This window comes from Gadus morhua, chromosome 2, assembly GCF_902167405.1.
Source record: "Gadus morhua chromosome 2, gadMor3.0, whole genome shotgun sequence".
Lineage (NCBI taxonomy): Eukaryota > Metazoa > Chordata > Actinopteri > Gadiformes > Gadidae > Gadus > Gadus morhua.
Window position 1 is genome coordinate 19,335,716 of NC_044049.1, and position 22,190 is coordinate 19,357,905.

Genomic DNA, 22,190 nt, shown 5'->3' on the forward strand with positions numbered 1-22,190 from the left:
GTAATATGGAAGGGGGGAAAATGACTTTACATTTTTTTTTAAAGAAAAAGTTTTGAGCCCAACAAAAGATCTTGAGTTTTAAAAAAGTTCTATCAACTAATATTATTTTGTTTGTATAATTACATTTTCTTCTTTAGACAAACTGTCAGGGTGTGGGTGTCTCCCTGTGTTTCCCTCCTGTGTTGATTACTGTTCCCTCCCCTAATGTGTCTCAGCTGTTCCTCGTTGTGTTTGTTATTTAAGCCCTCGTCTTTCCTTTGCTCGTTGTGCTGTCATTGTGTTTTGCTGTGGTTAGTGTTGGTTGTTAGTCCTGCGTGTTCCGTGTTCCTTGTTCCCTCTCGAGTTCCCTGTTGTCTCCCGAGTTCCCTGATTCCTGTGCCTTAGCCTTTAGGTTTGATTAAAGTGCCGTTTTCCTCATACCGTCTGCGTTTGGGTCCTACCTGCCTGCCTGCACCCTCACCCCTAACAGAATGACAGCACCAAGTTTGGACCCAGCGGACGCTCTGTTTTTCCGTGAGTTGGAGGATTTGTTGGTGACGATAATCCTAGCTATGGATGGCTGGGAGAACATTCCCAGCAGGAAGGAGCAGGAGGCTGTGTTGGGGCGTATGTGCAGGGCTGTAGCGTCAAGGCCAGAGTTGGAGGACGCCTTACCCGAGTGGGCAGTCGAGCTGCTCAACCCCACAACCTTTTGGCCGGAGAGCTACATGCCACTGCCACCGGACTTTGGTGACCGGCCTAAGCCTCCACGCTCCTGCTCTCAGCCTCTGATCCCCAGCTACCTGCCTCTGCCCCCGGTTCCCCGCTACCAGCCTCTGCCCCCGGTTCCCAGCTACCAGCCTCTGCCCCCGGTTCCCAGCTACCAGCCTCTGCCCCCGGTTCCCAGCTACTAGCCTCCTCCCTTACGGACAATCAGAGTGGGGGTGGTGAGTTTGGGGTACCACCCGGTTCCTCCTGGCACTCCAGCTCCCGCACTGACTCTGGTCCCTGAACCCTGTCCGGTTCCTGAGCCCACTCCTCTCCTGCCGGAGGGGGCCCGCCCTCCGCTCCTGCCTGTGGGGTCCCGCCTTCCAGAGGGGGTCCGCCCTCTACCTCGCCTTCCTCCAGAGGGGACCAGCCCTCTACCTTGCCTTCCTGAGGGGTCCCGCCTTCCAGAGGGGGTCCGCCCTCTACCTGGCCTTCCTCCTGAGGGGACCCGCCCTCTACCTTGTCTTCGCCGGCCTCCTGAAGGTTTCCGCCTTCGCCACTGCTGGCCTTCAGAGGGGTTTCCGTGCCACTGCAGGCCTCATGAGGGACTGAGCCCTCATCGTCCTTGCCGCCGGCCTCCTGAAGGGTTCCGCCTTCACTCTGCCTCTGCTTGCCCCCCAGGCCGTCCGCCTGAGGCTCCCTGCCATGCCCTGGGGCAGTTTTCTGGCCGCCCGCCTGACGTCCCTCGGCTCTGCCGCAGTCCATTTTTTTTTGATTCCCCCCTCCTGGCGCCCCTCCACCCACCCGTTTTGGGTTTGACTTTCTTTGTTTTTTGCTTGTCGTGGGTCGCCTGGGAGTCGACCCTTAAGGGGGGGGTACTGTCAGGGTGTGGGTGTCTCCCTGTGTTTCCCTCCTGTGTTGATTACTGTTCCCTCCCCTAATGTGTCTCAGCTGTTCCTCGTTGTGTTTGTTATTTAAGCCCTCGTCTTTCCTTTGCTCGTTGTGCTGTCATTGTGGTTTGCTGTGGTTAGTGTTGGTTGTTAGTCCTGCGTGTTCCTTGTTCCCTCTCGAGTTCCCTGTTGTCTCCCGAGTTCCCTGATTCCTGTGCCTTTAGGTTTGATTAAAGTGCCGTTTTCCTCATACCGTCTGCGTTTGGGTCCTGCCTGCCTGCCTGCACCCTCACCCCTAACACAAACTTGAAAGTTAGTTATACCAACTAAGATTTTTATATTTTACAAAACTCAAAAAAGTAAGTCAGGGTTGTTAACTTAATATTTCAAATTAACGTCAATAACAATTAAAAAAAAAACATTCCAAAGAATGCAAAACAAGTTTAAAGTTCACTTTATTAAAAGTAATAACTTCCATTTCACATTTCTGAATTCCAGACAGCAATAGAACAAGCAACATGTAGCTAGTTCAGCAGCAGAGAATCGCTGTCTAAATGCAGCAAACCAAAGTGCAGAACAAGTTTGACACGATGGTCAAACTTGTTCTGCACGAGACGGAAGCCCAGGTTCAACGGTGACGCAACTCTCGTGCCTCATACACCGCACGAACCCGAGAGCTGCCTTTATTTAACACACTTTATTTAACATTGTACCGGGTACGTAATCAGTTGTCTGTTGCCAGGCAACGGACAAGTTTGTTTGTGATTATATAACACATCATGAGCAGAAAGACAGTATCTGCTGCAGGCGGACCAGGTAATGCTCAAGCCCTGTCTTTTATGTTTGCTGACCCATTGTGCAGGAAATAAAACCGCTGCAACCAATGCTGAGCGTCCGAGTCCATGATTCAAGGAAAAAAGAGGTCTAGACACAACGCAGGTTACATATAGATATAACTATAGATATAACAATAGGTATAACTATAGGTATAACTATAGATATAACTATAGTCATCACGTGTTACGAAGACTGAATGAGGAGCGGCTGTGGAGATAACCGATGAGAGGTTCTGAAGAGGAGCCACTTGAGTTGAACACTGAAGACGTTAGCCGGTCAGAGGGTCCACCCAAGGACTCAGTGTAAGGTTTACTGAAGGCCCTTAAGGACTTAAGGACTCAGCGTAAGGGTCTAAGGAGCTGCGGCGAGCCGCCCCACTTAGCGCAGCGGTCTTCTGAGTCCACTCAGGAGACCGTTTAGGGACACAGGACAGATGTCTAAGGCTGATCTATAATTACAGCCGCATTGAAACCAGCCAGACATTATCATTAACATTGGATTATTATGTACGTAATGCTTTCAACAAGAAATAACATAATGATTCTACAATTAATATTGAACACTAAGGGCCCTATCTTGCATCCGGCGCAATTTACTTTCTCACTGGCGCATGTGTCGTTACTAGTTTGCAACTGGCGCAGAGCGTTCTTTTCCCTCCTGCGCAACGCGTCGGTAAATTAGGGAATGATCTTGCGCCCCAAGGGGCGGATCGGCGAAAGGAGGAGGCGTGTTCTGGCGCAAACTTTCCCTGGTGCTATTTTGCAGTTTCAGGAACCACTTGCGCCACAAACCAGGAAATACCTGGTTTAAAGTCAGTGGCGCGTTGTTCAGATGCTATTTTAAGGGCGCATGAATAATGTTGCATGTGCACCTCACGCATACACTTTGCTTCTCTCATCTACCTAGCCACACATTCTTGGTAAATTATTTGGGAAAGAACAGTTGATACAGCTTTTCTATTTTTCTATTTGGCTATAAACTGAGCCATTTGAAGTTTGAAATTCATGTGCATCTGTCTCATCGGAGACTGCAGACGCGCTGTCAAAATATCAACTTGTCAGATTCAAATGCGCTCATGGCTCTTACCCTGCGTTCACACCAAAAGATGCATTTGCTGCCCGAACGCGTTGACGCCAAAGTTTTGCGGCGCAGCAAGTCAAGATTTGCGGCGCAGCAAAAGTTTTGCGGCGCAGCAAAGGTTTTGACGCGCAGCAAAAGTTTTGCTGCGCCGCAGTTTTGCAGCGCGGGAAGTTTCGCGGCACGGCAAGTTTTGCCCGCGGTGCTTCTGAATTCATTCACAACATGGCCGACATTACGAGCATTGCATGTCTTTACCTGTTGTGGAAGAAGGAGAGACGTCGGAATGCCCGTCGTTTATGGGTTTATGAGACCATTCGGAGCCTGGAAGGCTGGTGCTGCCTGGCACCCAACTGGGTTTTGTTTGGGGTTGTTTTCTAGCCCTTTAGCATACTCATAGTTTAGTTTAACTGTCAACACAACTACACTACAGAATGCTGATTTGTGGGTTTTTTCGAGTTACTAAATAAATGTAACGGTAGTGAACTCTAGGTCACTCCAAGGGAGTAACACTGATTGGCTGTTACGGCATGTCACTCAGTGGCAACGCCTCAGTGGCAACGCTGTTGAACGCTGATTGGCTGTCATCACGCGTTTGCTGCCAAAAAGTTGAAATATTTCAACTAGAGCAGCATTTGACGCGCCGCAAAATACGTGAACGCGCCCGCCGCCCGTGCCCGGCAGCGGACACGGGCATGCCGCGCTGCAAATCAGATTTTGCCGCGCCGCAAATCAAATTTTGCTGCCGGTTTTCTCGGCAGCAAATGCTGTGGCAGCAAAGCAGCAACACGTCTCTATATTCACTTTGAATGGGATCGTGCCACGCGTCAACTTTTTGCATCTTTTGGTGGGAACGCAGGGTTAAAGGGGATGGGAGCTGGCACTCTCATTGGTTTATTGCACGTCACGCCAAACAACACCTACGGGTAATTAGGCTACTTCAGACCAACCCTTTTTAGATTTGCGCCGGGCGCAAGAGTCATTTTTGCGCCGGTAAAATAATGACATTATAATAATGACAGAACTGCCCACAATGCTACTTGCGCTTGGTGCTTCTCACTTGGTTTCAGACCATTAAAATAGGGCCCTAACTGTTTTAGCTTTATATTTGCCTTGTATAGGCTACTATTAAATAACAATACAAATCTCAATAATTAATTGGTATGAATAGAAAGTTAATGTCAGTTTACAGTCACAAATGTTTTAAAATGTGGAGTATGCCTAACAACAACCAATAGCTTACGACAGCGGCCAATAGAAAGTCTCTACAGGTAAAACCCGTGTAGTAACATCTGGTTCTCAAACCCCATGAACCATCTCTCCACCACAGAAGGAGAGCCTCATCCGTCTGAGCGGAGAAGAACTCAAAATGGAGGCCGTGGTGTCCTCCACGACCATCTGTATGCTGCCAGGCCTGAGCAGCCGCTCATCAGTGGCTCATCAGCAAGGCAGCCGTCAGCCAGCGCCGTTTATCCCCGGCATCGCTCACCAGGCCCCCCCGAGTGCCAACATCTGCTGCCCCGTCGCCCCTCCGGCCCCCGGCAGGCTCTCATAGACTGAGGGAGGAGAGCAGATGGACGGGGCCACCTGAGACCTGGGTAGCAGGTAGGGGAGAGGCCAAGCTCCGGACCCTGCAGTCAACTTCAATCAGATCAAACTTTAACTGACCAATAGGATCACATTACAGTTCCAGCGGCGCTTTGCTCAAACGTGGCGGGTTCCAGAACACATCGCCTGACCGCGAGTCCACCACATCTCAGGTGAAGATCCCCTCCTGCTGCCTCAGAAAGCCCCCTCGCTACCTCCACCACCGGACTGGGTCCAGCCTCAACCCCTCAGTCTCAGATGAAGACCCTCCACTGCTGCCTCAGACGCTCCCCTCGCTACCAGCATCACCTGACTGGGTCCAGCCTCATCCCCCAGAGAGACCCCAGCGAGCCCCCCAGTATCTGACCTGGAGGCAAGGTTAGCCCGGCACAGCAGCTCCAGACCAATCGTCTGCACCAGAGCCTCCTGACGGAGAGACGCCCCTCACCCTCACCATAACTCTCACCCTCACCCTAACCTAACCTTCATCGTCACCCTCACCCTAACCCCCTAACCCTCACCTTAACCCCCACCCTCACCCTCACCCCCTAACCCTAACCCTTACCCTCATCCTCACCCTAACCCTAACCCTCACCCTGACACCACGAGCCTCCTTCATCTAACTGTGAGAGCCGTAAATTACAGCACGCTGATATCAACAGAGCTGGCTGCTTGGCATGCCAAACACACACACCCACATGCACGCAAGCAAGCACACACACACACGCACGCATGCACGCACACACACACACACGTGCACACACACACACAAACATACCAACACACACAGAGGCACAATTACAGAACAACACAAGAATCACACATACACACACACATACACACACACACACACACACAGACTAATGTGCATATTTCGAGTTTGTCTAAAGAATGTGTCAGCAGAAATAGAGAATCGGAAGATTACTTGAACGACTACACACTGAGACACAGGGGAGCAGATACACACACACACACTCATATACACACGCACATAAACAAACACACACACACACACACAAACACACACACACACACACACACACACAATCATGCCGATAGCGGTAACACCTAACTAATCTTCATTTTATGAGTTCACACTTCTAAAGAATTTGTCAGCAGAAACACAAAATAGGAGCACAACAAATTCTAATAGACACTAACACACTGGCATTCAGACGCACACACACACACACACACACACACACACACACACACACACACACACACACACACACACACACATTCACTCACAATCAAGCTCAGCAGGAGAAGAGCTTATTGGGTCATGAATGCTGCTGCTAAAAATATGAAGAGCGTGAAAATCAGCCTCTAATTAGCTTGTATCTTCACAGAGAGAGAGAGAGAGAGAGAGAGAGAGAGAGAGAGAGAGAGAGAGAGAGAGAGAGAGAGAGAGAGAGAGAGAGAGATGCTAGACACAAACTCGCACAGAAATATGAACAAACAAACTCACAAAAAATCAAAACCCACACACACGTAGACACACTCATACACACAAAAACATACACACACACACATAAGCAAATGCACCCAGGACCAGTCGCACACACACAGTGCCCCCCCCCCCCCCCCCCCCCCCCCCCCCCCCCCATTGGGAGGGCTACTCACAGGGTGAAGTTCTCCTCCAGGTAGCAGCGGTTCCTCAGGAGCCCCGCCCACAGCTGCACCCCGATGATGCCGAAGATGAAGAAGACGAAGAAGCACAGCAGCAACACGTTGCCCAGCATGGGGAGGGTGTCCAGCAGCAGGTTGACCAGGATACGCATGCCTGTAGACACACACACACACACACACACACACACACACGCACACGCAACCACACACACATGCACACGCAACCACACACACACACACAGTCACACGCACGCATTCAGGCAGACACACATACACGCAAGCACGCACACACAAACACACACAGGCAGGCACACCCGCACGCACACACGCATGCAAAAACACACACACAAACACACAGGCAGACACACATGTAGACAGGCACGCACACACATACACAAACACAAAAACAGAGGGAATGATGAATAATAAAAGTTGTGTTAACAATAATAGTAATATTACAGCCTCCTAGAATGGGACACAATGTGGTTTGTTATGCTGTAGAGCAGGGATGCCGTGGTGGCGGCCCGCGGGCCGGATCCGGCCCGAATTGACATCACATTCGGCCCCGTTACATCAGTGGTTGGGAAGAGTTTTATTTTTATTTTTTTATTTATAAATTTTATATATATATATATATTTTTTTTATAAATAAAATTATGATACAATATCAACAAATGTAAATGTACTTTTGTTTTTTATCCTTACTTAATGGTTTTAAGTATAATGATTATTTTTAATTATTTTCCACGTAATCCAACAGTTTGTCTTGCCCGTCTCAGTTGCAGCGTGTGCTGTGCACTGACCAACGTTCTAAGGAACACGTGGCTCCCGCTCGATATCAGTCAGGATGTTATCAAAGAAGCGGAAGGTTGACTCTGAATGTCGTGTCTTTCAGGAGAAATGGAAAGAAAAGTATTTCTTTTGGGAAGTGGGGGGCAAACCTGTATGTTTAATTTGTTCGCAACAAGTGGCTGTGCCAAAGGAGTACAACATCAGACGACATTACGAGACCCATCAGGAGAAGTACAACGAGTACACAGGGCCACGCAGGGCACAAAAGCTAAACGAGCTAGCCTCATCCCTCAGAAAACAGCAATCCGCTGTCTCGAAATGCCGAGAGACATATGAAGGTTCGTTTTAATTCTTCTCAAAGTCTTATTGTTACGACAACTGTAGCCTAGTTGTTTTCGAATGGGGATTTCTGTATACTAACATAACATTTTACTTCATGTTTAGGGGCAGTGAAGGCGAGCTATGTCATCGCATGGGAGATAGCTAAAGCTTCCAAGCCTTTCTCTGAGGGGGAATTCGTGAGGACGTGCATCACAAAGGCAGCCGAGCTAGTGTGTCCAGAAAGTCGACAAGCCCTAGCGAACATCAGCTTATCCCGACCTACAGTGACCGAGAGAGTGGAAGAGCTCTCCAGCGACTTGCGCAGCCAACTTAAAGAGAAGATAAAGTCATTCATCGCGTTCTCTATTGCCCTTGACGAGAGCACTGATGTGACTGATACGGCCCAGTTGGCGATATTTATTCGCGGAGTGGATGCTGCCTTGAATGTCACGGAGGAGTTTGTTTCCGTGGTACCCATGACAGACACGACTACAGCTAACGACGTGTTCGTTAGCCTTGTCGGGGCCCTTGACAATCTGGAGGTGGACTGGAGTCGTGCTGTCAGTGTGGCTACGGATGGTGCACCTTCCATGGTAGGAAGAAAGGCCGGGGTGGTCGTGAAGTTGAGAGAAAAGGTACGAGAGGCAAACCCAGACCAGGTATTCTGGAACTTTCACTGTATTTTACACCAAGAGGCGTTGTGCTGCAAAAGTCTGAAAATGGAGCATGTTATGAGTGTTGTTATTGCCACTGTCAATTTTATCAGGGCCAGAGGGCTTAACCATCGGCAATTCGATGCATTTTTATTTGAAAATGACATTTACCAGGGCCTTCCCTATCACACCGATGTGCGTTGGTTGAGCCGAGGCGCAGTGCTCAAACGGTTCTACAAATTACGCAAAGAGATAGACGAGTTCATGCAGGCTAAAGGGAAGCCTGTGGAGGAATTGGACGACCCCGAATGGATCAGAGACCTTGCCTTCTTAGTGGACATTACCGAACATTTAAACGTCTTGAATGTTACTATGCAAGGTCGCAACAAACTCGTTACCGAGTATTATGGCAGTGTCCGTGCCTTTCAAAATAAACTTGCGTTATGGAAGGCACAGCTCAGCCAGCGCAATGCAGCCCATTTCCCATGTTTAAAATCTCTGTCTGTCAACCATCAGAGCATGGTCAAGTATGCAAGCTTGCTTTCCGGCCTCATGCACGAGTTTGACTCACGATTCACGGTTTTCACTGAACTGGAAAAGGACTTTGCGCTTTTTCGCTCTCCATTCACGACGGATGCTTCCGAGGTCCCAGAGGGGATGCAAATGGAACTGATAGACTTGCAATGCTGTGCGCGGTTGAAAGATGCGTATGCATCTACTGGTATTGAATCATTTTACCAGTCTTTGCCACCCGAGTACCCAATTATCACTGCCTTTGCAGGTAAAATCCTCTGTATGTTTGGCACAACATATTTATGCGAGCAGGCATTTTCAGTAATGAATTTTAATAAATCGAAAGTGCGTAATCGCCTGACACATGGACATCTCAATGATGTCATGAAAATAGCCACGGCCCAGAGCCTGTCCCCCAATGTGGACAAGCTGGTGAAAACTAAAAGGCTTCTGGCTTCGACATGTAAAATGTAGCTGGCTTCCTCATGTTTCATAGTGCAGGGAAGTAATGATGGGGAGGAAGTAAAGGAGATAGGTATGTGGAAATATTTGTGGGAGTTGATTGACAAAGTTAATGTGCTATCAGTTGCTTGTTGTAATGTTGCAATATTTTTTTCTACTTTTTCTACTTACTCAGTTTCTACTTAATATTTAGTCACCTGACCTGTTTGAGTACTTAACCTTGGTACATATTTTGACTTCTTTAGGCCTTGGCTACTTAGCCTGGCCATCTTTTTAATTTGCCTAATTAGGCCTGTGCATCCAGATGATTTTATGTGCAAGTTGTCAATAAATTTGATGAAAGTAATTTACAGTTTACTTGTGTTATGTATGTGACCTAGTCAACTTGTTGTTTTTAAAATATTTTAAATGTAAGTTACTGACATACAGAGGTTGATGTTACACAGTTAAAAAGGGTAAATTGCTTTTGGCTGCCATATAATTGTATGCTTCGTTGCGAGGCTATTGTGTATTGCAATTAATTTTTAATGTATAGCAGGCCTTCATTAATTATATCAAATAGCATGTCTATTTGTTTAGTGTTTGGTCTTGCCAGGCCAAAAGTGTACCGGTAATTTGGCCCCCCGAGGTCCCACTTGAAAACAATCTGGCCCCCTGACAGATTTCACCCTGGCATCCCTGCTGTAGAGTGATCAATTCTGATGCAAATGGTCCATCTCCAGTAGGGCGTCATGGGCCGCGGGGTCCTATCTGTGTGTCCTTCAGGGTCAAAGTGAGAGGCTCTCTTCGCCCCCAAACTAACCCCAAGGCTGAACCTCTGACTGGTGTTAGATATGAACCCACTAACCCCAGGGCTGAACCTCTGACTGGTGTTAGATATGAACCCACTAACCCCAGGGCTGAACCTCTGACTGGTGTTAGATATGAACCCACTAACACCAGGGCTGAACCTCTGACTGGTGTTAGATATGAACCCACTAACCCCAGGGCTGAACCTCTGACTGGTGTTAGATATGAACCCACTAACACCAGGGCTGAACCTCTGACTGGTGTTAGATATGAACCCACTAACCCCAGGGCTGAACCTCTGACTGGTGTTAGATATGAACCCACTAACACCAGGGCTGAACCTCTGACTGGTGTTAGATATGAACCCACTAACCCCAGGGCTGAACCTCTGACTGGTGTTAGATATGAACCCACTAACCCCAGGGCTGAACCTCTGACTGGTGTTAGATATGAACCCACTAACCCCAGGGCTGAACCTCTGACTGGTGTTAGATATGAACCCACTAACACCAGGGCTGAACCTCTGACTGGTGTTAGATATGAACCCACTAACCCCAGGGCTGAACCTCTGACTGGTGTTAGATATGAACCCAATAACACCAGGGCTGAACCTCTGACTGGTGTTAGATATGAACCCACTAACACCAGGGCTGAACCACTGACAACTACACACAGAAACACACACACACACACACACACACACACACACACACACAGGACTCAGGGAGATGAACTGAGAACTGATTACTGTAACAGCAACAGTCTCGCTCATAAAGATGACCTCATCGAGCCCCACGCCCGGTCCCTCCCCCCTCCGAGCCGCTCGTTAGGTAAACATAATGACAGCTGATTGGACCAAGCGGGGAGGAGAAGGTGAGGCCAGCGCAGCGGTGACATCACAGCATCAACACTCACACCTGGAATCATGTGTGTGTGTTTGTGTGCATGCGTGTGTGTGTGGGTGTGTGCATGTTTGTGTTTGTGTGTGCGTGTGCTTGTGCGTGTGTTTGTTTGCGTTAATTAGTTTGTTTACTAATCATTGAGCTGTTATCCACTCACATGAGGTCCAGAAGACGAGGAGTAGAGGAAGCCCCCCAGCTGTGAGAGCAGGTCCCACCTCTTCGGCAGGCACCATGGATCTCCATCCAACAGCCTGTACATTACTGGAAACCACGGTCTCCCTGGCCAGTTTGGGGCAACCAGCAGGAGTCTGTGGTTCCCCTTCTGAGCTCTGTGTAGAGTTAACCCTATCAGTGGAAATGGCAGGAAGGCATAAAGGAGCTGATGTGGCCATGGATGTGCCAAGGCATCCAGTTCCATCGGACTCGTCTCTGACGGAGAGAACCAGAGAGGGCAATGTGTTGTGGACTCTGAAGCAATGAGGTCCACCTCTGCTCTGCCATATTTGGTCCATATTGCTTCTACTACCTCTGGGTGGAGTCGCCACTCCCCCGACGGAGGTCTCTAGCGTGAAAGAAAGTCTGCCACCGTGTTCTGTGGCACTGGAAGGTACATAGCCCTGAGGCTGGAAACGTAAGGGAGAGCCCATACAAGAAGTTGCTGTGCAACCTGTAATGACTGAGCCGACCTTGTGCCCCCTTGGTGGTTCACATTATAGACAGCTGACTTGTTGTAGCATCGTACCAGAACATGTCTGCCCCTCAAATATGGCAGGAATTCGCGGAGCGCCAAATAAATAGCACGGAGCTCAAGCACATTTATGTGCTGTGTCCTGTGCTGCGCACTCCAGAGCCCTCTCACCGCTCTGTGCTGCCACACTGCCCCCCAGCAAGAGAGCGAAGCATCGGTCACCACCACCTCGTCCAGGGTTATGCCAATGAACAGTACCTGTTGGCTGGGTATTAAAACAACTTTTGCCATAGTTGACTGTAAGACCCAACCTTTCCGTGTGACCAAGGAGGGCTGTGGTGTCCTGCTCTGCCTGTTCCCGGGTTGGAGTGCAAATAAGCCAATCGTCCAGATAAGGAGGATTTGCATTCTGCTGGCTTGCATTGGTGCAAGCGCTGCCCGCATGTACCTTGTGAAGATCCGTGGGGCTAGGGATAACCCAAATGGGAGGACCCTCTACTTGTAGGCCCACCCTTCGAATGCAAAGTGCAGGTATGGCCTGTGATGTGGTGATATCGGGACGTGAAAATAGGCATCCTTTAAATCTATTGATGTGAACCAGCTTTGCCGTGCAACGAGCACTTCCGCTGTCTTTAGCATGTGAAAGGGCAATACTTTCAGAAAACTGTTCAGCCCTCGTAAGTCCAGTATAGGGCGAAACCTTTTTTTTGGAACTAAAAAATACACTGAGTAAAACCCACCTTGCTGTGTCTGAGGATCTACGAACTCGATGGCCTTCCTCTCCAGGAGGGTGGTTACCTCCTGGCTGAGGGCCTGTCGCCTTGTGGGATCGCTGACTGTAGTCAGTCTGATCCCCCTGAAAACTGGGGGCCGGCATCGGAATTGGAGATTGTACCACTGGGAAAGCGTGGCCACCATCCAAGGGTCTGTAGTGCAACTTCCCCAGCAGATGAGGTGCTGCTGGGTGAAGCGCCTGACGCCCGGCCCTGAGCCGTCAGTACCTGCCCCCACGTCCTCATGGGGGCCTGGGGGGGGAAACCCCGACCCCTTGATCCCTCTGTGCCTGGGGTGCTGGCCTGGCTCTACCAAGCACTCGGGTCATGTAGGCAAACGCCTGCAAAGACGTGTCACTTAGACTCTGCACTGAAGTATCTGCACTGGATGATTGCACGGACTGAGACATGGCCAGTATCAAATGTGACAAGGAGTTCCTGATACGTCCTATACGTTCCCCTGTGTCATAGCACTTTATTAATAGGTCATCAGTGATGCAACACTGTGGCCTGGGACAGCGAGCATTCGGCCTCAACACCTCCTCTGGTGCCACAATCAGGGAGGCAATGGTCGGCTCCACGGCTGCCATTTGGTCAAGTCCATGCTTGCTGGCATTCTGCATAGAAGCCAAGGCCCTGCTGTCACTGGTGTGAAGAGATAGAGATCTTTGGTCTGGCCAGCATCTGTGAAGCTCCTCAATATATGCTGGGAGGGAGGCACAGAAAAAGTTTTTTCTTTTGGTTCAGAACGCAGCAACGCGACGGGGCGACAAGATCCCATACAAAGTGAATGTAAAGACGCGTATCGGGGGAATTTTTCGCGAGAGAAAAGCGGCGACAAGTTTTGATTTGTCGCGCCACCCTTTCGGTGTGCACAGGCGAGCGCGTTCACAAGGATTTGTGCCACGACAAATTTGCTCGAGTTGAAATATTTCAACTTTGACGCGAATTTCGCGTGATGACAGCCAATCAGCATTCAACTGTCAAACTCAGTGCAGTGCAGTCCGGAGTGAACTGCAGCATGGAGGAGAAAGTGATTGTTGCCGTTTGCGACTCCCGGAGCTCTATATATAATAGTATATAATATAATATAATTGTATACATAATATCACGGCCAACAGCTCTGTGCGCCTCCGGATGGCCGTAGTGGCGGAAGCTCATAGGGATTGGGCTTCTCGGGGTTCGTTTACCGGCGTTGCTATGGTTTCCGGTTTTGTGCGTTCCAACGGTTTATTAGGTAGGCCCATCTATTAAATCTCTGTCTAATCAATACTTCATTTTGTTTACGTCAGTTGAATTTTGTTACAAGTTGAATGCAAATGGAATCGGAATCATGAAATTCTTATCAATTCCCATCCCTAGTGGGGAGCGTACCCGTACCACTGGTTCTCTTCCAGGCGGGGGAAGCTCACCTTCAACCTGAGGTCCTTCCACCTAGGCTAGTCTTGCCACTTTCAGCCCATGTGGCATGAAACTGCAATTCATACACTGATCGTCGGACAGCCCCTCCCTCAGGTGGACCACAGATGTGAATCCACTGTTTCTGGAGAAACATCTCCAAGCTGCTTCTGAGTCCCCTGTTTCCACAGGAAACCTCTCACCGGCTCCGGATAAAAGCGTCTGCTAAATGAATATTGCTAAACCATCAAGTATTACAGAATTAGTTGTGTTGTTTAACATTAGTGATTTGGTTAAGTCATATAGTTTAAACACGCGAGCGAAGGAGCTCTAAGGGAGCGTGGTGTAATGTATATCTAATGTTTTTATAATGTGTTGTTCCAGCTAATGGGACTGCAGTGAGGCTTTTCTCCTAATGTGCAGCAGCAACACTTGGAGGGCTTTAGGACCCTTGGGCTCCACATGTGTTTACTCCCAGAGGACGCTGCCGTTAGAGAGCGTTAAATTAGAACTAGAGAGAGAGAGAGAGAGAGAGAGAATTTAATCAATGCATATTAATGTATAGAGAATTTGGATACAAAGCTGGTTCACTCTCTCTCCCTCCCTCCCTCCCTCCCTCCCTCTCCCTCTCTCTCTCTCTCCCAATAATATATCACTCTTCTGTTGTGTTTCATTGTCTCTCAGGGTGTTGCCACCCCCCTACAGGTCATCTACTGTCCAGGTTCAACCCCCCCCCCCACACACACACCAACACGTCTGACTGTTTTTAAAATACATAACACCAATTTTGGTTAGACTTTGCAAAAATACACCATTCTGGCAGACACAAATAAATTGTGTGAACACACACACATGCACACACACAAAAACACACAAAGACACAAACATGCACACACAGACAAACACGCAGTCCCGGTCTATTATCTGCCATTCTGCTGGAAGGCTCCAAATGGAACAGTGCGGGGGTCGGGGAGAGGTGTGCTCCCTCCGTGTTGCACAACAAAGCAGGGAACCGGGAACAGATAACTGCAGCACACGTTTCCCTGGCGTGTAATGGCTTTGCACAGAGGGTAATGAAGAGGCCAAGACCCAGCCAGGAGTATAACCGTTCTATTCTACTTACTGAGCAGGCTCCACAGACTGTCTGTGGACCCTCTATCGGTGACTATCAGTCAGTCCACAGACTGTGGACCCTCTATCGGCGACTATCATTCACCAATAGAGGGTCCACTGACTGTCTGTGGAGCCTCTATCGTGACTATCAGTCACCGATAGAGGCTGAACGTTGACACCTGGAGTCGGACGTCACAGTTTCACTGGTGATTTGTTGCTTTTAAAAGGATACCTCTTCAAATCAGAGGCATTTATTTAAACGTTAAACTCATGTTTCACTCTAAGCAGCTAGACATACACACACATACACATACACACGGATGCAAACGCACGCACACGCATATGCACACACAAACATGTGTACATACAAACACACGGGTGTACATACACACAAACACACACACACAGACTGCACTAAGTGCCTGAGTTACCCCTCAGCGAGGCGTCTCCTCCATCAGGTCACATCATCACGCGTTCAGACACCTCCCAGAGACCCGCTTCACTGGCCAATCACAGCACTTAACACCTCACCCCATTAGCGTTAATATTTAACGAGTTCACCGGCGGCGACAGATCCCGCTCAAATATTCATTCACCGCTTTAACCGGAACAACGGGAGGAAGAGGAGAATAACTCTTTAAGTTCAGTTCATTAAGGACATGGAGGAAGAGTAAGAAGAACTCCTTAAGTTAATAGGAACTCCTTAAGTTCAGTTTATTAATGACAGGGAGGAAGAGCAAGAAGAACTTCTTAAGTTAAAAAAACTCCTGAAGTTCAGTTCATTAACGACAGGGAGGAAGAGTAAGAAGAACTCCGTAAGTTAAGAAGAACTCCTTAAGTCCAGTTCATTAACGACAGGGACGAGGAGTAAGAAGAACTTCTTAAGTTAAGAAGAACTCCTTAAGTTCAGTTCATTAACGACAGGGAGGAAGAGTAAGAAGAACTCCTCAAGGCTCTGACGAGCGGTTCATTCAGTTCACCCTGTCCGAGCCGCTCAACCATCTCTCCGTTCACCGCTTGCTCTGACGCGAGGCTGTGAGGCTTTGATGAAGTGAACCGGGTTTGAGGGATGGAGGGTTTGAGGGTTCAGTCAATGAGTCAGGGTTAGTATCAGTACTATACTTAGTATTATTGTAACTAAGAGTAGAATTGATGTTATTTGTAATGCTAACCCTGTTACTTGACCATGCTATATTATTGCATGAAATAAATAGGCAACGATATTAAATACATCATTGCAAAGAAACTCGATATATGAACGCAGACAATGCAGCAGTAGGGATTACAGTAAGAACTGTTATCAGAACACGTTTCTGAAATATAAAAATAAAGGATAAGACACCCAGCCGATCAGAGCGGCTGTTTCTTGAGAAACCAATGAGCCGCTGGCGCCTGGCGAGCCACCAGGAGCGGGGAGGTGGAGGTCGATCTGAACCTCTCTGATCGGGCAAATTGGTGTTCACAGTGATTAGCAGAGCCTGTGGGGTTGCGCGGGACGTGGAAATCAATAGATGGTGCCGGAGTTTGGGCAGAGAGCAGAGGTATTGTGTGGAGGACGGTGTGTCCAGGCTTTACAAACAGGAAGCACTGCTCAGGCCCTTCTCTACGACCGACAGGCACTGTGAAAAGGTCTGGTGTCACATTTATAATAAGCACCGTCTAAAGGACACAGAGACGAACGACATTGAACTCCTGACAGGAAAGACAGGGTTAGAGCCTCCATTACAGAGAGAACCGTGTGTGTTCGAGTCCAAAGCGGTCTTGGCACTGTGAGGGTGTTAAGATGGTCGGGTCTATTGTAGCAAGAATTCTTGATAGATAGTATGACTACAGGGTATCGTAGGTAGTATAAAATATGCGTATAGGGTATTTTTGCCAGTATTCTAGATATATAGTATGACTACAGGGTATTGTGGCCAATATTTTAGATATAAAGTATGACTACAGGGTATATCGTAGGTATATAGTATGACTATAGGGTATTGTAGCCATTATTCTATATGTATAGTATGCCTATAGGGGAATGTAGCCAGTATTCTAGATATATAGTATGACTATAGGGTATAGTAGCCATTATTCTAGATATATAGTATGACTATAGGATATTGTAGGCAGTATTCTAGATATAGGATATAAGTATAGGGTATCGTTGCCAGTATTCTAGATATAAGGTGTGACTAGGTTATTGTAGGCAGCATTCTAGATATATAGTATGACCATAGGGTATCATAGCCAGTATTCTAGAGAGAGGGTAGGACTATAGGGCATTGTAGGCAGTATTCTAGAGAGAGGGTAGGATTACAGGGTAATGTAGCCAGTATTCTAGATATATAGTATGACAACAGGGTATCGTAGGTAGTATATCGTATGACTATAGGGTATTGTAGCCATTATTCTATATATATAGTATGCCTATAGGGTATTGTAGCCAGTATTCTAGATATATAGTATGACAACAGGGTATCGTAGGTAGTATATTGTATGACTATAGGGTATTGTAGCCATTATTCTATATATATAGTATGCCTATAGGGTATTGTAGCCAGTATTCTAGATATATAGTATGACTACAGGGTATTCTAGCCAATATTCTAGATATATAGTACGACTACAGCGTATCATAGTTAGTATATAGTATGACTATAGGGTATTGTAGCCATTATTCTCTATATATAGTATGCCTATAGGGTAGCCAGTATTCTAGATATATAATATGACTATAGGGTAATAAAGCCAGTATTCTAGATATAAAGTATGACTATAGGGTATAGTAGCCATTATTCTAGATATATATTATGACTATAGGATATTGTAGGCAGTATTCTAGATATAGGATTTAACTATAGGGTATCCTAGCCAGTATTCTAGATATATAGTGTGAGATTATAGGGTATTGTAGGCAGCATTCTAGATAAATAGTATGACTATAGGGTATAATAGCCAGTATTCTAGAGAGAGGGTAGGACTATAGGGCATTGTAGGCAGTATTCTAGAGAGGGTAGGATTATAGGGTAATGCAGCCAGTATTCTAGAGATACAGTATAGTATGACTACAGGGCATCGTAGGTAGTATATCGTATGACTATAGGGTATTGTAGCCATTATTGTATATATATAGTATGCCTATAGGGTATTGTAGCCAGCATTCTAGGTATATAGTATGACTACAGGGTATTGTAGCCATTATTCTATACATATATTATGCCTATAGGGTATTGTAGCCAGTATTCTATAGTATGACTACAGGGTATTGTAGCCAATATTCTAGATATATAGTATGACTTCAGGGTATCGTAGGTAGTATATAGTATGACTATATACTAGAAAATTATATTTATCATAGCATATAGGCTACAGTCAGCAGCAGTCTGACTGGTATATGAGATGAATATCGCGAATATTTTTGGATGGTGCCTGTGATTTATGATTTTTGCGCATTTAGACTACTGTGTAAATTAAGGGCAAATACCGATAACTAGGTCTATTGTAAGGTATCGACGCGTCCACAAAAATAGACTAGGCCCAATAACACTGCCGGAACGTTAAGAACGAGCGTTACTTTACGCTCCGAACCGGTTCAGGAACGATATGTTGGTGGCGGAACGCAAGAACGAAAACGTTAAATATACCGGTTCCATTCGGAGCGGAACGATTGAAAAATAATTTTGTTTCAAGCCCTGTTCTAGATATATAGCATGACTATAGGGCATTGTAGGCAGTATTCTAGATATAGGATATAACTATAGGGTACCGTAACCAGTATTCTAGATATTTAGTGGGACTATAGGGTATTGTAGACAGTACTCTAGATAGTATATAACTATAGGGTATTGTAGCCAGTAGTCTAGATATATAGTGTGAGATTATAGGGTATTGTAGGCAGAATTCTAGATATATAGTATGACTATAGGGTATAATAGCCAGTATTCTAGAGAGAGGGTAGGACTATAGGGCATGGTAGGCAGTATTCTAGAGAGAGGGTAGGATTATATGGTAATGTAGCCAGTATTCTAGATATATAGTACGACTTCAGGGTATCGTAGGTGGTATATAGTATGACTATAGGGTATTGTTCTCATTATTCTATATATATATATATATATATATATATATATATATATATATATATATATATATATATATATATATATATATATATATATACGTATATATAGTATGCCTATAGGGTATTGTAGCCAGTATTATAGATATATAGTATGACTATAGGGTATTGTAGCCAATATTCTAGATATATAGTATGCCTATAGGGTATTGTAGCCAGTATTCTATATATATAGTACGACTACAGGATATCGTTGGTAGTATATAGTATGCCTATAGGGTATTGGAGCCAGTATTGTATAGTCTGACTACATGGTATTCTAGCCGATATTCTAGATATATAGTAGGACTACAGGGTATCGTAGGTAGAATATAGTATGACTATAGGGTATTGTAGCCATTATTCTATATCTATAGTATGCCTATAGGGTATTTTAGCCAGTATTCTGGATAGATAGTATGACTAGGGTAATGTAGCCAGTATTCTAGATATATAGCATGACTATAGGGCATTGTAGGCAGTATTCTAGATATAGGATATAACTATAGGGTATCATAGTCAGTATTCTAGATATATAGTGTGACTATAGGGTATTGTAGATAGTATGTAACTATAGGTTATTGAAGCCAGTAGTCTAGATATATAGTGTGAGACTAGGGTATTGTAGGAAGCATTCTAGATATATAGTATGACTATAGGGTATCATAGCGAGTATTCTCGAGAGAGGGTAGGACTATAGGGCATTGTAGGCAGTATTCTAGAGAGAGGGTAGGATTATAGGGTAATGTAGCCAGTATTCTAGATATATAGTAGGACTTCAGGGTATTGTAGGTAGTATATAGTATGACCATAGGGTATTGTAGCCATTATTCTATATATATAGTATGCCTATAGGGTATTGTAGCCAGTATTATAGATATATAGTATGACTACTGCTGAGTTCTTCAAGGAAAGTGGTAAAATCCAGGATAGCTTTTAAGAGACTTTATTTGTTATCAAGTATTTCGGTATGGTAAACTACGGAGCAAAAGGAGGTGGAAGCGTGTCTTGCACGTGCTGAGCGTCTCCTAGCTGATCAAAAACATTAACCCTATGTCTAATAGCTGCCGAGAAGATTCTGATGAGCCCTCACTCGATGTAGGCTGTTATGGTCAAATGCACATGGCCTGGAAGGATTCGGCGGAGCCGGTGTGACGTATTACCCTCGGCTTCCTCACTTGTCTGTGGTGCTGCCTTCTGTGGATGGAGCAGCTATTGCAGCCTTCAGTAAGGTCCTGCTCCCCTTGTGGCTATGTATAGTATTTACGGCTTATATGTTTGGTCCTGCTTTCTAGGGGCTATGTGTGGGTAGCTCAGGTTCTTAAAATATGTAACACTACAGGGTTTTGTAGCCAATATTCTAAAATATAGTATGACTACAGGTGTCGTAGGTAGCATATAGTATGACTATAGGGTATTGTAGCTAGTATTCTAGATATATAGTGTGACTATAGAGTATCGTAGGCAGTATTCTAGATAGGATATAACTATAGGGTACCGTAGCCAGTATTCTATATATATAGTGTGACTATAGGGTATTGTAGGCAGCATTCTAGATATATGATATGACTGTAGCGTAATGTAGCCAGTATTCTAGATATATGATATGCCTAAAGGGAAATGTAGGTAGTATTCTAGATATTGGATATGACTATAGGTTACTATAGGCAGTGTTCTAGGTAGAGACTATGGGGTAATATTGGTAGTATTCTTGGTATATAGTTAGTATTCTAGGTAGAGTATGTGGTAATACAGGTAGTATTCTTGGTATGTAGACAGTGTTCTAGGTAGAGAGTATGACAATGGGGTAATACAGGTAGAACGCTTGGTACATAGATAGTGTTCTAGGTAGTGGTGTGGAGGTACTTACTGGGCACTCTGTTGATGGCCTTCAGAGGTCGGAGCACACGGACCGTCCTGATGGCCGACAGGTTGATGTTCTGGAGGTCCAGAGAGTACTCCACCATCCTGGACACACAGAGACACCATCAGCACGCTGTTTCACAGTCAGAGGTCAGAGGTCACCAACAGCAGGACACTGAGGTATCTTTAGTAGATTGAGGAGCAGGGGGGAGTTGGGGGTGAGGGCATCAAGGATTAACGTATTGGGGATTGAGCACAATAACTCTCAGTGGAAGGTCGAACCCTAGCCACGCTGCCATCCTGCCCCCACTGCCTCGCTCTCTTTCTGGGGGGGGGGGGCAGCATGGGGGCCTGGCTAGGGTTTGACCCCTCAAACCCTAGCCCCCCCCGCAGGACCTCTGCCCCCCCTCCCGGAGAGAGCAAGGGGAAGCAGAGGCTGGGGTACGGAATCTGTTTTTTGTTTTCCTTTGTGGATAAACCACAGCACCTTCCAGCAGGAGAGCAGAGGAGCTTTGCTTCCTTGATTTGCTTTCACCAGTCAAACACACAAACATCACAATTAATTTGACACTCGGGGCAAAAAGCGAACAACAGTTCTGGTTCCTGTTGAGTCTTTTAACAGCAGGACAACAAAAGTCCCCCTGCTCCTCTTTAAAGCATAAGGGGAGCTTATCTGTGTGCAAGCGTGTGTTGGTGTATGTGTGTGGGTATGCATGTGTTTGTGTGTGGGTATGCGTGAGATTGTGTGTCTGTGTGCGAGCGTGTGTTTGTGTATGCATGTGTTTGTTTGTCTGTGTGAGTATGCGTGTGTGTGTGGGTATGCGTGTGTTTACTCGTGTTCGTGCACGCGTGTGTGAGTCCGTATGTGTCTGTGCGTGTTACTGTGTAACTGTGCGTTTGTGTGTGAGAGTGTGTGTCAGTACATGTGTGTGTGTGTGTGTGTGTGTGTGTGTGTGTGTGTGTGTGTGTGTGTGTGTGTGTGTGTGTGTGTGTGTGTGCGCGTGCGTGTGTATGAGAGATGGTTTGTGTGTGTGTGTTTTTGTGTGTGTGGAATGGGACGGCAACTGTGATCAGAATAGAGTGAAGAGCTGAGGGGGAGAGAACACAGAAA

The 22,190-nt window shown here is 46.5% G+C and overlaps 1 protein-coding gene across 1 annotated transcript in view; it reads right to left on the reverse strand.

Moving 5' to 3' along the window:
• Positions 1 to 22,190, reverse strand: part of LOC115556964 (voltage-dependent T-type calcium channel subunit alpha-1I-like) — a 204,845-nt gene that overhangs the window by 160,555 nt on the left and 22,100 nt on the right. Inside the window, 2 exon segments of the mRNA XM_030374435.1 lie at positions 6,705 to 6,864; positions 21,087 to 21,184. Coding sequence (XP_030230295.1) covers positions 6,705 to 6,864; positions 21,087 to 21,184 — 258 coding nt within the window.